Consider the following 16,224-nt stretch of genomic DNA (forward strand, 5'->3'; position numbering starts at 1 on the left):
GCAGTTTTAACTAAACTGCTGTCTACAGAGGCAGGGCTGGTGCGTCCATATAGGCGAGCTAAGCAATTGCCTAGAGCGGCACTTTTGTAAGGGCGGCAAAATGTGTGTGCCAACCGGGAATGAACAATTCACAAAATAGGCTGTATGATTTGCTGAGCTGCCGCCCGCTGCCCCGCCCCGCCCCGCCCGGCGACCCGGCGACCCGCACCCCCTGCTCTCACGAGTCATGACTCATGAGTCATCATGACTTAGTGATTGGAAGTTCGGATCATTTTACTGACTCTCTTTCATACGGATTACACAAGCAGCAGTCTGTTTTCTTTCGTTTTGAATTGTTCTGTTTAAAAGTAGACATTTCAAGCTTTCTATACGTCTGAGGTCTGTGAGGTAAGTAATTAAAGTAATTTATGAGACTAGCTCCAGTTCACGCGCCGGCGCCTCCGTGTCATGATTATCTATTTTCTAATATATTTACTTCTTATTTATTAAATCCAGGCAATTGGTTGATGAAACATTGATTAAAATTAAGATACAATTAATTCAAAACGAAATTAAATTTAAAGACAGGCTTTGTGCTATCTGTTTGAGGTCTCTGTGAAAGTTTTAAAGCAGTCTTTTAGTGCTGCTTTCAGAGCGCTCACGTCCGTAACGGAGAAATGTCCCGTCTGTAACCTTTTTTTTTTTTTATAAATGCGAATTTGGCTATATATGTTTTTTCTTCTTCATGACGCATTTTTTGACTGATGCGACTTATACTCCGCTAAAATACGGTAAGTGACTTATTCTTTCTGTGCGTCCCGGTACCAAATGTCCCACGGACAGTGTAAAGAGATTTGCAATGGTAATTTGAGGAGCTGAAATGTGATTATTTTGAAAAGTGCTGTCATGACTGCTTAAAGAAAAATGGCAGCAGGCATTGCCTCCTGCATAAACTTTAATATTGTTGACATTTTGGGCACACTCGCGTTGCGCACTATTTGCGTTATATGTAGGCCTATGGCTTATTGGTCTTTGTGTGTTGTTGCTGGTTTTATGTTATATGTATGGCATAGCATAGACTATTGGTCTTTGTTGTTGCTGGTTTTGCGTTATATGGCATATTGGTCTTTGTGTGTTGTTGCTGGTATACGTTGCAAATAGAGGGGCGGCACAATTGTGTTTCGCCCTAGAGCGGCAGAAGTGCACTCGCCGGTCCTGTACAGAGGCATTGCATTTTGTTTATATGTTTGCTTTGCAGAGTGTGCACTTGAAGTGTTGCCATGTCCACTTATTATAAGCCTATTTGGGCTTGTTGTTTGAGCTTGGCTCATAAAGCGGTCCAGTTTTTGGAGTTCATAAAATAGACAGGTGCGGATTGCAATTTTGGTCCTTTTTCAGTATAAAGCATCTGGGTTTATCTCGGTTTATTATGGCCTTGTTCGCTGTTTTTTCTAGGAAGATCTGACAACAAAAATGAGTTGATGAAATTGCATAGTCTCCTAAGTAGGTACTTATTTTGAATAAGTAATACTTCATGACCACTAAAAAAAGTATGTTCTATATAGTATGAATGTAATCTGGACGTACTACATTCACCATGTTGTCATTATCACGTGACCCACCAGCGTCAGTTGCGTTGCTTCACCGCCATTCATAAATCCTCTCCCGTGGCCTCATGGATAGTAAAGTGTCCATATGCACACTTCAGAATCTCGCCAGGAGAAGTAGGTCGTCCAGGTATTTTTTGCCTACACTTTTGAGTACTGGGAATTCAGACTTCTTTTGTCACATACTGTTTTTCACCTACTATAGTAGGGAAGTATGCGATTTCGGATGCAGCTGATGACTCGTACCTCTTTCAGAGATGGTTTTGCCTCTATATCCTGTAATTTTCTTGCACCACATATGTGCAGAAGTGAGGTACATCTTTGATGTGTGTTAAAATACGTCATTAACAACTAGTTGCTCAGTTCAGATCCATACACACTGCAGGGATATTTTTGGGGGAGATAATTTGTTTTTAGATTACTGAACAGTACAGAAGGGGATTATACACTAAAAGGTGAACTGACAACTGAATTTAGCTGGAGTGTGTACACTGCCTTACAGAGGCACCTTCCACATTGATATCATGCTGTTCCTTTACTGTGGGAGGCTTCAGACATCAGATCAGAGGCCAGAGATCATTCCTTTCTGTGCTTGCTTGCTCTGGTGATTACGTGCACTACTGCGATCACAGACTCTGTCCAACAATTGTACGCCTTGCAATCCACCCAGTTTGCTTTTAAAATGCTTCATTTTCCAGGTTGTGTTTTTCCATGTCTCTGTGGGTTCCTTTCAATGGCTCATTTACTGTCAGTATTAGAGCTAATAGGATGTCGGCTGAACAATGGATCTTATTACTAAAGTGTTTCTTTAAGTTTATGAAATGTCAAACACTACAAGCGTTTTAGGATTATATCACGCTGCCTATCTAATGCCACTCTAAATGCCAACATCTTTTCCCAGCTTAGTTTGAGCTTCCATCCCTCTTTAACATAGATGATATCTGTCCATGAACCCCAGTCACAGACGGCTACTCTCAGTAAATGTTTTAGCCTTGATCTCAATTATGAGCTCACAGGTGTTACTGACCCTAGATCAGGGGTCATTTAATCATTAAGGCTGTAAGCACTGTGGAACAAAAGCCCAGACAACAAGAGGTCGCACCCAATCAGTGTGTCAGTGAAGATAAATATTGTTCAGTTGACCTGCACTCACACAGGTGCACATGCACTCGACGAGTGTGACTCAGGGACTCATAAAGTTCCCGTGTCAAATTAACAGCGGCGCCAACCATTAACACAGAGAAAATCACAGCCACAACGGTGCAGTACCCTCACTTCTGCCCTATGTCTTTGGCACGTATTTGTACGAGATTTACACATTTATAACAGCTCTGAGGATGAAATTTAGTTCAGAGGAACAGGGCTGAGGTTCTATGATAATTATCTGTCTGGTTTAATGTTTTTAAAGGGGTGATATAATGCCCCTTTTTACAAGATGAATATAAGTCTCTGATGTCCCCAGTGTGTGTATGTGAAGTTCTAGCTCAAAATACCCCATAGATAATTTTTTATAGCATGTTAAAATTGTCCTTTTTTGAGGGTGGGTAAAAACGCATCGTTTTGTGTCTGTCCCTTTAAATGCAAATGAGCTGCTGCTCCCAGCACAGAGGGTGGAGCTTCAACAGCTCGTGTCCTTAGCAGCTCCGCTTACCTCACGCAGACACGCACTAAAATGTCAGAAACTGTTCTGCCTTTAATGTTCAAACCGAAGTCGGACAATGATGGAGAGACTCAAGAAGAAGTGACAACATGTCAAATGCAACAGGATCTTTCTGAATGGTTAGTTGATACATTTTAGGGTCGTGATGTCACTAACCCGGGAGGAACCTCTTGTAGTCCCTACCAGCCGTTTGTTGTAGTCCTTAAAAAGTGATTTTTGTAAAAGAAAATCTCCCTTTGCTTTGAACTTTGAGCGTCGTAACTTTGCAGATGTTGTTTATGTTCAAACAGCAACATTACACATTAACTAAAGTTAGAAAAGTGAAATCATAATCAACCACCCCTTTAAATAATTATTTTAAAGTATTTATTTTGTATGTATTGATTTGTTAATTGTATTTATTTGTTTGTTTGTTTGTTTGTTTGTTTGTTTGTTTGTTTGTTTATTTTGGCCCCTTAGTAATCAAAGACTAGCAAAACACCTACACAGTTGCACAATCAATTTGATTTGTTTGTTTGTTTGTTTGTTTGCTAAATACTGCTTTCGTATAATGATGAAAAACAGGAGAGCTTACCCACTCAGTAATCAAAGACTACCAAAACACCTACATAGTTGCACACACACACATTTGTTTGTTTATTTGTTTGTTTTGCTAAATGCTGCTTTTATATAATGATGAAAAACAGGAGAGCTTACCCACTCAGAAAAACACCTACATGGTTGTACACACGTTTGTTTGTTTGTTTGTTTGTTTGTTTGTTTGTTTGTTTGTTTGTTTAGCTAAATCCTTCTTTTATATAATGATGAAAAAAGGAGTGCTTAACTTCTCAGTAATCATAGACTTCCAAAACACCTACATGGTTGCAAACACGTTTGTTTGTTTGTTTGTCTGTCTGTCTGTCTGTCTGTCTGTCTGTCTGTCTGTCTGTCTGTCTGTCTGTCTGTCTGTCTGTCTGTCTGTTTGTTTGTTTGTTTGTTTGTTTGTTTGTTTTGCTAAATACTGCTTTCATGTAATGATGAAAAACAGGAGTGCTTACCCTCTCAGTAATCAAAGACTACAAAACATCTATATGGTTGCACACACACACACGTTTGTTTGTTTGTTTGTTTGTTTGTTTGTTTAGCTAAATACTGCTTTCATATAATGATGAAAACAGGAGTGCTTACCCTCTCAGTAATCAAAGACTACCATTCATTTATTCATTAATTGGTTAATTCATTCATTCATTTGTTTATTCATTCATTCATTCAAACATTTATTTATTTAAACATTTATTCATTCATTGTGCAAAATAATGCTTTTATTTAATGATGGAAAAACAGGAGTTTTTACCACGCTTACCCCAAAAAAACTTTAGTGGCAGCCCTTCAATTTCGATTTATTTTGCTGCAGACAGCGAAAATCAAATAAAAGTGCAGTGATCTTCAAATATCACTGAACTCTCAAAATTCAGAATGTGCCTTATCTCTCTTTTACCCTCTCTTGAGAGTTGGATAAAATCAGAAGGTTATGACTTTGGTTTAGTGTCTGTGTTCTCAGAGTTTGAATGTCGGAGAATTTATTTGCTCATGTTTGTGAATGTATACACCGTTCTCTATTGTGGCTACAGATACTGAACTGAACATCAAGGTTTTATGATTGCTATTGCTTTATAGGTCTATGATGAGAGTTCATTCTACTGCTACTTGCTTCACAAGCTTTATGTTGTATGATTCAGTGTGGTCTGATCCCAGTGCAGGGAGTTTCTGTCAGTCAGTGGCTCTGATTCAGCACATATACTATTGAAACTTGGATCCAAGATGTTGTTTTTCAAGTCAGTCAAATCTCTCAAGTCATGATCAAAATTTGACTTGCGCCTCAGGTTACATGGTTGTAGTTGAGTGGCCAAGACATAAGACTCCAGAGGGCTTTATGCATTAATCTCATCAAAATATATCATGCTGGTGAAAAATATGTTTTGATATAATAAATAGACAATACAGCAAGCATGGGCCAAAGTTTGTGGACTCCCATATGAAAGCAGCAGCAGCTCGTCATATTCCAGTCATCCTGCAGTTTAGTCCCTGTCTGTCCTCATGAAGGCCTTGCATCCTTTGAATATGCATAAGTGTGTGTAAGTGTGTTAGTGTTGTCACAATACTGGAATTTCCATCTTCGATACGATACCTTGAAAAATATCGATATTCGATACCATTTTCGATACCACAGGGAAAACTGCAATATATACCTGACATTTTGACATCACTTTGTATGTATTTGCTCATTTAAGCGCAATAAGCCACGAAATAATTCGGCATCTGAGAGAGTGAGAACGTGTAGCTGGTATCGTATCAGTGTATCGATACTGCAGAAAATGAGTATTGGAACAGTTTCAGATATTTTAGTATCAATATATATTGAAATATCAATACTTTTGACAAAACTAATGTGTATACGCACTTGTGTTTGCGAGAGTACCTGAAAGAATAACATGCTGTTAGAAACATTAGCTTATTAACTTGCTTGAGTACTATAACTGAGCACAGGGACGAATTTGACAGTCTTTGACCATGAGACATGCTTACCAATAGACAAGTTTTTCAATGAATCATTCGCAGACTTCTACAACTGTCTAATTAAGAAACAAAAGAGTGCAGCAATTAATGAAGTGTGCATGTGTTACATTTTTAATGGTTTTGTGTTTCTTGGTTTTAATATATAGACTTTTATTTTGAAGTGTATTTTCGGTTTTCCTTGTTCCAGTGTTTCACTTCCTGTGTTTAGTTCCTGTTTGCCTTTGTTTCCTTAGCCTCATTAGTTTCCATAGTGATTCATTGTTCACACTTGTTCCTTGTTAGCCCCTTGTTTTCCTGTGTATTTATACCCCTGTGTTTCAGTAGTCTGTTGTTGTCGGCCATTTTCTTTGCATGTCTCTGCATATTTGTAAAGCTGTTGTCACCTCCACCTCAACACAAACACAAACCCAGGGAACATGTAGCAGTATGTGTGTGTATGAACGACAGAAAGAAACATTGATATGAAGTATTTTTACTTGCTTGTATAATATGCAACGTAAATATATTATTTCGCATTTTGTTAGCATTATTATAAACAATTACAAACAACCCTCAGTTCTTTTATCAACTCAACCGTTGTTGGCAAAGTTGAGATAGAATGCATGCTTCATGCTTTGTGGTAAAAGTTTAGCTTCTAAGCTTTAGAACTAGTTAGAAGGAAATGGCAAAAAGTTAAACTTGCGCTTATTTTTAATTTGATGCATAAAATTGTTTTTCATAGTGAGTAACAGAGAATTTGTGTGGTGCATATAGCAAAAAGGGAAGAAAACCAAATGACAACAAAATTATTAGACATTTTGGTCACTTTATATTAGGTGTTTTTTTTTTAAAGAATAATTGTTAGGTACAGTGTACTTGTTCTGTTGATGTATTGCAAAACACTTGTGCTGCTATTGAGAGGGGGGCTGGGTGGGGGGGTATGGGTAAGGTTAGGGACTGGTTTGGTGGTATGGGTGGGTAATGGAAGGGTCAACAGTGTAATTATTGATTATAGAATTATTTTCATATTATAAAATGTTCATTTCAGATGACTTATTTATTATTTATGCGATATTAAGTCAAACTGAAAGTAGGCAGAAGATGCTCGCACCTGCAGGAGGTTTGGATGGTCTGAGAATCTCAGTTCACAGTTTTGACCTTGTATATGTCTGAGCTGCCTATATTTACTCATTTGTCCAAGCCAGGTCACACAGCAGAAAGGACTAAAAGCTTTTACCAGCTTCTATTTCAAGAGGACAGCTATAAGTCTGACCTTTTCTTTTAAGTGCCCATAGTGATCACACAGAAGGAGGATATTTCATGATGTACATGATTTTTTATTTTTTTATTTTTTCTCTACTTCTGTCAAGAAGTCTTGAAAATGCATTACTTTGATCAACAGAATTTTTGCATTGTAATCTTTTTGAGGGTTTGGGGTGAAAGGAAACATCACATAAGGTCACTTTCAAATCCCTTGTGGAAAAAAAAAGTGCACATAATTGTATTGAATGTGCACCTGTGTACTTGCAGATAATTTAATATTAATGATTAAATGTTTTCCATTCAAGTATTCAAATCACTGTGTTGTCGTGCTTTTAAAAAGCACACTTATTTTAATAAAGAAGAAGCACATGTAAAGGCTACTTGATTATAATGTCAACTTTATTCAGTATTACATTTAAAGTTAATATTATATTTTAAATGTTTCTCTATTATATTTTTTTTAATTCACTTTGCACTGAAGTACATTCTTTAAAGGGCACCTATTATGCAAAATTCACTTTTACATGGCGTTTGAACATAAATGTGTGTTGGCAGTGTGTGGACACAACTACCCTATAATGATAAAAATCCACCATTTTTTTTAAATCCCCATAAATCATAAGCACTGTCTCATCTCGAGGATGGAGTTTGTGAGCCAGCTTACAGTCTCTGGAATGATAGGCTAACGTTACTGATCACGGCAGAAATGAAAGTGAGAGCGGGCACTTTATGACAGCTCATCGAGTCGTTTTACGGATATAAAGTTAACCAGTTTATTAAGCACCTATTGAAAAGGTGTGTATACATTTGTTTACTGTTAGTTGTAACAAGTGTTTTGTGTACTTCGCTGTGTATGTTGATGATAATGAAAGGGAGAGAGAGAGTTTATGGATAAGACTTTAATGCACACTTCTTATACTTCTTATACTATACTAGGGCTGTAGTCAAGACCACCTTTGTCGAGTCCAAGACAAGTCCAAGACCAGGACTAGTCGAGTCCAAGTCAAGACCAAGTCCAAAAAGGTTCGAGTCCGAGTCAAGACCGAGTCCAGGACAGGACAGGAAAAAAAAAGTCTTATGCATGACATTATCAAGACACTCATTTTGGGTTATTATTTGTTGATCTAAAAGCAAAAACAATGTCACAACACCCAGGATTTTAAAGTATAGATATTCCCCTTGATATCATATAATCTTCTAATCTAAAGAAAACAGAATGATGACATATGGTGATACCTCATAATAGCAGTGTTAGAACTGATATACAGTACAAACACCAACCTACTACTATTACCACTGCTAGGTACTAGTACTGAGCATTTGAGCAACTAAATGACAATAGCTTCACTCCAGTAAAATATATCTGTGATAATTTCTTCACGTTAAACCGAACTTTTATTTTGACGGGTTTCTGAGCGTATCTGACGATGAAATGCTGAAGATGAACGTGTACTTGAGTATGTGTAGTACATGAACCTGCACTCATTTGCAGAGACTCGCTGAACAATCAGACTTTGATAGCAGTCTTTAATATTCACAGTCACTAGTCCATATAGCAATTTGATATTATAATCGGCAGTGAATAGACGGATCTGTTATTTCAGCTATGCGCCGGTATTGCAGCAAATAGCAGAAAATAAATAACACACGCAGGTCGTCATCTACGGAGGTTACTGCGGAAGTCTGCGGGAAGCATACTACAATAATACGTTATTACTGGGAACATAATAAAAAAACCTGGACTCGGTCGAGACCAAAAGCCATATTTGGCAAGACCAGTGGCCGAGACCGAGACAAGTACGAGTCCGAATACCAGCGAGTCCGAGACCATAGAAAAACGGTCTCGAGTCCGGACTCGAGTACTACAGCCCTGTCACTGATACACACTAAAACGGCACTTTTTTCTGAGCCCCAAAAAGTGACAATTTAAAGCTGCAGTCTGTAGTTTTTCCTCTTTGTCGCCATCTCTGTTTGAAATCTGCAATTGCAGTTATTCGCGGAATTATCAACTTTATGTGGGTTGTGCCTCGGCACGGCACAGCACGGACGAATCCAATGTTTTGAGGAGAATGTGCGGCTGTCAGTTGCCGCGCCGGTGTGGATACTGGCATTCGCAATCACAGATTCTGCTTTTTGGAAGTATGACCAACATAAGAATTTTCACCAGAAAATGTCATCTGAACAAGTAACTAACGTCCACTTTTGTTCTGACCAACTAGGTAAACTAATCGCACTGATTAAATCTAACGATCGCTTATCACGTCAAACCGTGCAAATTATATTTTGTTCTCAAATTGTTAATGTTAACAACATCAGCATTGCGTGACTACATTTAATGTGTATTAGGGCTACCTGTAGTTCAGTACAACGTAACTGTATGAATTAAGCGAACAAGTGCGCTACGGTTACATAATTGAACCATTGAAATGTCTTCCGATATTATCTTTGTTTTCGCATGGGCCCGGTTGCAGTCTCTTTTTTTCTGTAGCCACTCCGAAGTCCGAAGTCTTTTGCATTTCACAACGGATGAATCTCCAGTTGTCACTGGTGACTGTCGTTTGAACCTTTCTGGATCCGCCATCAAATTGAAAAGTTTAATTATATCAAGTGCTGTGAGAAAAGGTTATAAATCTCCACCTCCAACATCCTCACACGCAATATAGCCTACTAGCCGAGACACCTCTTTATGTGTACAGATGTGACGTAATGACGCAAAGACGTTAACATTTCCCGCGGAAATCCACCAGTACCACTGGAATTAAAAACATTATTACAACCTTACCGTTTTGAATCGAGCTAAAGCAAGCAGATAGTTTTGAACACTGGCTGGTTATGTACTTGCTCAAAAATTTATTTTGGATAATTTTTTAAACCAAAAAAGTTACGGACTGCAGCTTTAAACATGCTGTAAAAAATGATCTGTTGGGTATTTTGAGCTAAAACTTCATCAGAGTTTCATCCAACATCAGAGACTTATTTTACATTTTCTGAAAAGGGGCATAATAGGTGCCCTTTAAAGTATATTATTTCTGTAATAAGTACAATTCTAAAGTGTTCTTTTTGGGATGTATTTCTATATCTTTGTGTCTCTGGTTATATAGAGAGTTTCTGTATTCAAATATCTACAGATTATGTATATAGAGCTCATAATTTTTCTTCAGTATGAGGGCATAAATGGCTCATATTTACAACATTAAATTGCTTGAGCATGTTTTTTTTTTAAATATGAGGATTTCTTTCCTTTGTAGATGTAAACTTCTGGATCTGGTTGATGCGACTAAATCTCACATTTGGTAAATAAGTGTTTTTTTTAGCAAACACCAAACAGTTATGATGTGGGAAGCTTTGTTAAAAGACTTTGTAATTAGTGATACTGTTTCTCAAACATTTTCTTTTTCCTATTTTCACTTCATTGCTTTGAAGATGATGTGGTGCATGCAGATGAATACAGACGCAAGGCTCTTTAATTCATTATTTTTCATCATAACAATGCAGGCAAATATCCTCCATCAGCATTTTCATGACTTTAATTAATGTGGGGAAATTATACCAACTAATCCTGCACCAGCATACTGTATGATTATTCATAACACGAAGATGCACAGCCTCCAATATTTATGAGCTCACATGTTTGTACAAATGGTTTTTTCTGCAATGTGGTTATCATTCTTAAACTTGCGTGTTTGTTTTGTTTAGCTGTAACAAATCCTCCATTTAAAGTTGCTCAGGAAAAGAAAGTCTAATTTTATCCTAGCTTAGCTTTCCAGGAGCTTCCCGTATCTGCCGGTGGAAGCTTGACAGCGCTGACCTCTTCTTGTTAGCAGCGGCTTCATTAAAGGGGGTGTCACCAATGTCAGGCTTCTTATCTTAAATGATAGATGAGGTACATGGAGACTATCAGTAGCACAAAGACAAACTGATAATGTGTTTGATCACAAACAAAGAGATCAGTGATAGTCAAGTGTACCTCATTCATCTGCTTCCCGACTGGCTTTAGCCTCAACACGACTTCAACACTTGTATCCGCCCAGAACTTACACAGACTAACCTTTTCCTTCATAATTGCTTATCAGGTTTTTACAGCAAGGAGCACATAAATCATATTGTCACACTTGAAGCGGTACCAAGAGAACAAATTCTTTAATTAAAGCATGTTCACCATTATGTAGAGCTGGATGGGGAAATTGTGCTGGCGGTGTTTCAGATATCAGGGGATTGGCTGTAACTGTGGGGCCAATTGTAAGGCTAATTATCCACTCTCATAAATCAATACGGTTTCATTCAGGGTAACAAAATATCACTTTAAACATTATATTCATTAATTAATGCCACAGGACAAGTCTAAAATAAAGCCAAATCTGCTCCTTAATATCTGGTTATAGAATTGTGTTTTGACCAAGCGGCAACCTTCCAGTCTCTCTCTTGAATCCAACACGGAAGTGACATAAACTGCCATTCATTAACTGGCCGCTATAGACCCCCCAACTTTAAAGCAGAAAAAAATATGTTTACAGCCTGGTACAAAAAGTGATTTTGGTCTATAGAGCTAATTTTGCCCTTCTTGACAACTGTGAGGGGGGTGAATTTGTTTTATAACTCATCCGTTTAAATTATATTAAGCCTTAAAGTTCTGCATAATTAAGGGCCGTGGCCACTTGAGTGACAGGTGGATTGCCACTGCCATCACTACTAGCCGTTAGTCTGCTGTCTGTTAGCCGTCACGTCACCTCAGCTAATCCCGCCTCTTTATCCATTTTCTGTTATGCGGGACTGACGCACGGTGACTCGCTGCCAAGCGACGGCCGGCTCCGCCCACTTTGGGCTTCAAAAATGCTCTTCAGAAACCTATGGGTGACGTCACGGACACTACATCCATATTTTTTTTACAGGTTATGGTTTTGAAAAAGTGTGCAACACAAGTCCTGAAGAGTGAAGCCAAAGCATTTCGATCGCCCCCTGGTGGCTGGCTACAGTATAAGTCTTAAACCCCACACCCTCCTTATAATCAAATGGGACGGTAGGTAGTTCTCATCATGTAGACGTATGTTCAAGTGTTTGTTTTTCCAATGAGTTTGGTTTTAGTTAGTTATTTGATGCTATTAAAATGGGATGTAACCGAGTACTGCGCAGATTCGGGCTCCGAACGACGTAACGACCGTTGGTACCGACCGTTACTGGGATATTTTGGCTTAATTTTTCTACAGACGAGCTGTCCAACGTTTTTTTTACAGTCTATGGTTGTGACACATTCCATAACCATCATGAAAACCCTCATGCATCGATGAGCCTCGGCCGCCCGACACCCTGTCGCCGGTTTGTGGTTTGTCCCTACTCGGTCCACTGTTGGTAAATTCTCACCACTGCTGACCGGGATCAACCCACGACTATTGCTGTTTCTGAGATACTCTGACCCAGTCGCCTTGCCATAACAATTTGGCTCTTATCAAAGTCGCTCAGATCTTTATTCCTGCCCGTTTCTCCTGCATCCAAAACGTTGGTAATGAGAACGGATTGCTTGCTTACCATCTGATCTACCTAGACCTTAACATGTGGCCTTGTTAGGAGATGATCAATGATATTCGCTTCACCTGTGACTGGTCATAATGTTTTGGCTCATCGGTAAGATTATAATCAAGTACTTTACATGTGTACTTTATCAAGTATGTTAGTCAACACATCAAAATAAGGGTATTTCTGTCATGACAACTCTCTGAGATATTGGCATGGTAATGGATATGGCAATGTTTATGTATTTGGTCTTGGCATAGTTGATCTGCTATGCTGCCACAGCAGCCAATCAGCTGGGCTATGTAGATGACGATGCGATCGCTAAAAAAATGAGTCGAGGACGTATCAGCCTGCGCCATCTAGAGTTTCATGACAAAATGTTATATTTCTTTAAGCAATATAAGAGATTATTAAAGCGTAATGATGTAAAAGTAAAACATTTAATTTGACATTAATACAAAGTGTACTTTTTAAAAGTTTTAAGAAACAGTGTAGTCTCTTTAAATACACTTCAGTATCCTTTTATTTCATTAATAGTATATTAAAGTACTGTTTTTAAAAAATAAAATAAAAGACAGCACCTCACATGTATGCAGCTCACTAGGTTTTAGAGTTAAGTGTTGAGTTAAAAAAAAAATTACAAATTCAATGTACAAAATCTCCTTTCAGGTCAATTTAGCTTAGCTTAGCTCATTTTCTGTAGAGCAGCGGGTAGCTACATTTTTGTGTCGCTATAGTCAATCACTAGGCTTGTTCCATTACAAAGAAAGCATCTATTTTAAAGCAGTCTCTTAGACAGCTCTCAGAGAAAAGCAGACTGAATAATGGCAAAAGGAGACATGTTTAGTCAGACTCGGTGGCTCTGTATTACAGCAGAATAGCCTGTGTCAGAATCCAGTCTTTCTAAGCACATGATTGCAAAGAATTGCTTTAGAGATCATCCATCTCCAGCTGAACTCTTCAAACAAAATGACCAGAAATGATCTGGACATAGATGACTGTATGTGTTGTCTTTTCGTTCTCATTATTTTTCAAAAAAGGCTGTCGTTTCATGTCGTCTTTTCATGTCGTTGACCAAATCACAATGAAGGTCATTCAGGAGCTATTCACGGTTGTTTTGACGCAGCTCTCTCCTAGTAATGTGTTTGTTTGTGAGAGTATTGTTTGTCCCGGATCATACTGAGGGAAGAAAGGCCTGTCCTTTGTGTCTACTGGCCATGTGTGCTTCATTAGTGTTTCCTACTTGGCTGCTCTTTCAACTTTTCAACTTGAAAAGCCTTTCATAAAACACCCTGAATATAAATGTGGAGAGGGAAAGTAATTTATACTGGTGGGTTTACTGGGTTATTTATTGTGTGTACCTCATTACACACAATATATCAGATATTTATTCTGATGGTCTAACCAGTATTTATACTAAGTGTCACATTAGCTGTTACATTCGCAAAGTTGCGAATGTAACTTGTGCACAAAATCGTAATATCGCTCAGAACATTTGTAAATAAAGCACTGTGGTCAAGAGAACAAAAACGTCACTTCCTGGGAAACTGGCCAACGGAAACTCCGCCCCACAGCTGATACTAAAGATTTCATTCATTGGTCATGTCAATCACTATGGTGATTGCCTACACCAAACACTAATCTCTAAGGGTGACATGACAACGATGCTTAAAACGGAGAAGTTTTTCCTTTGAGTTTTCCGCGTACAGACGACACCATTGTCAAAACGATCCCCATTCACACGCATCTGCGAAAACGACTAAAAACGCTGTTCCGCTGCCAGGCCGTTAGATGGCGATGAAACACCATAGATTAAACACTTAATACGCATGTGCATGACGTCATCGTCTTCAGAGATTCGCGTTTTTGCTGTTTACACGGAGACCGTTTTCAAAAACGTTCACTTTGAAACCCGTTTTCAAAAGTTCGCGTTTTCAGGCACTAAAAACGCCGTTGTCGTGTAAACGAATGACCAAAACGCATTAAAAGTTTGTCGACCAAAATGCATAAAAAAACAGTGTAGTGTAAACAGCCCCTTACTCTATCCATCACCCTTAAAGGTGGTATCAGCGATTGTGGGTGACGTCACTTCTGTTTGTGTTTGAAGCGAGATCCCAAACAAACCCAGTTAGCTCACCCCTCCCTCCCTCCCGTTTCGTGCATCATGAAAAAAACTATAGCTATATAAATTTAATGCAGCTATCGGATCCTTAGAAAAGATTAGATGAATTTGAACATTTATTTTTGGGCCTGAAATCGCTGAGACCACCTTTAACCTTAACCAAAGAAATTAGCTGTAGAAAGGGAATTTCGCTATGGTTTGGAATAAAACAAATCACACCAATGTGATTGGTTCACTGTTTAGACCAACCACATCCACTGTTGAGGCAAAGTCATGTGAGTATTTTTTTTTTTTTTTTTTTTTTTTTTTTTGTGATAACACAAATTTAGCATAAAAATAGGTGGATGGACACAGCTATTGAATTATTGGACAACCATTGGACAACTGTGGCTGCCTCATTCTGCCTGTACACCTAGGCAAACAACACAAACCATTCATTCATGGTAGATTCAACCAAACGGGAAGCAAGCAGTGTGTATGGTAAACGGTAAATGTGATGTCAGGTTTGGTTGGTGTTGAAGCTTGAGCCGACGTTTCTGGCTGAAAAGCAGACAAAGAAGATATAAGAAGCTTCGTTTTATTAGCATCTAAACATACGCCTCACAGCAGTGACCTATAATAGAGACCGAATGCCTCTGAAATAGGTATTGACGTTAATAGTTAGTGTCATTACAGATGAAAAGGGACAGCTATTTCCCCACAATGTTGCCATGTGCAAAATAAGAAAACAGAACAGCTGGATTGCTGATGTATCTATCAAGCATACAAATGGGTTTGGAGTATATGTAGATATTAGGGCTGTCAGTTAAAGGGATTGTTTATTCCAAAATGAAAATTCTGTAATTGTTTAGTCACCCTCATGTCGTTCCAAACTTTCTTTTTTCTATGTAACACAAAAGAAGATCGGTTCTGTTTTGCTGACCATTGACTTCCAAAGTAAAGACAAAAATACGTATACATTCCTTAAAATATCCTCTTATTTTATGTAACACAGTTGAAAGAAATGCACAGTTTTTGAGCGACGTGCGGGTGAGTGAAGACTTTCATTTTTCATTTCTGGGTAAACTATCCCTTTAAAACAGACTAAACTCAGGATGTGCCTAGTGCCATATATGTTCTGTAAGTTCTTCTTTAAGTCAACATGTCAAGTAGTCTGACCTCGTAATGTAAGCGTGAAACCGGCTATTGTCATTATTGGACACGTCACATGAACCTTTCACTGTTAGTTTGAAATAAATCTTTTTTCAAGGTTTCGTTCTCTTATCTGAACATTTATTCATGAAAATATCTATTTATTCCTGTAAAGCCTATTCAATATGCAAATTAATTCTGAGGTCACTAAATCATCAACATGATCAAAATCAAAACGTTGCGTTTGTACACAAACTACATGCCTTCTGTCCTCTGTTTGATAGTTTAAAGTTTTTTAGCAAATAAAAAGCCTTTAGTATCATTCTAAAATTGTGGTACATGTGTCTTTTTGCTGTGAAATCTTTGCTGATTTGCATAAAGTAAACGTAAGAATAACTTTTATATTGTTAGTGATATTT

The 16,224-nt window shown here is 38.2% G+C and overlaps 1 protein-coding gene across 7 annotated transcripts in view; it reads left to right on the forward strand.

Annotated features, from left to right (window-relative positions):
- The window catches only part of kcnip4a (potassium voltage-gated channel interacting protein 4a), a 211,417-nt gene that overhangs the window by 163,748 nt on the left and 31,445 nt on the right, over positions 1 to 16,224 (forward strand). The window contains exon 1 of one of the 7 annotated variants that reach the window (XM_084403778.1): positions 676 to 770. The exons of the other annotated variants lie outside the window; for them this stretch is intronic. Coding sequence (XP_084259904.1) covers positions 725 to 770 — 46 coding nt within the window. The 5' untranslated portion in view covers positions 676 to 724. Of the gene's footprint in view, positions 1 to 675; positions 771 to 16,224 lie in introns of those variants that run through there. 7 annotated transcript variants of the gene reach the window in all.

The sequence above is a fragment of the Rutilus rutilus genome (genome assembly GCF_951802725.1).
Source record: "Rutilus rutilus genome assembly, chromosome: 3".
Lineage (NCBI taxonomy): Eukaryota > Metazoa > Chordata > Actinopteri > Cypriniformes > Leuciscidae > Rutilus > Rutilus rutilus.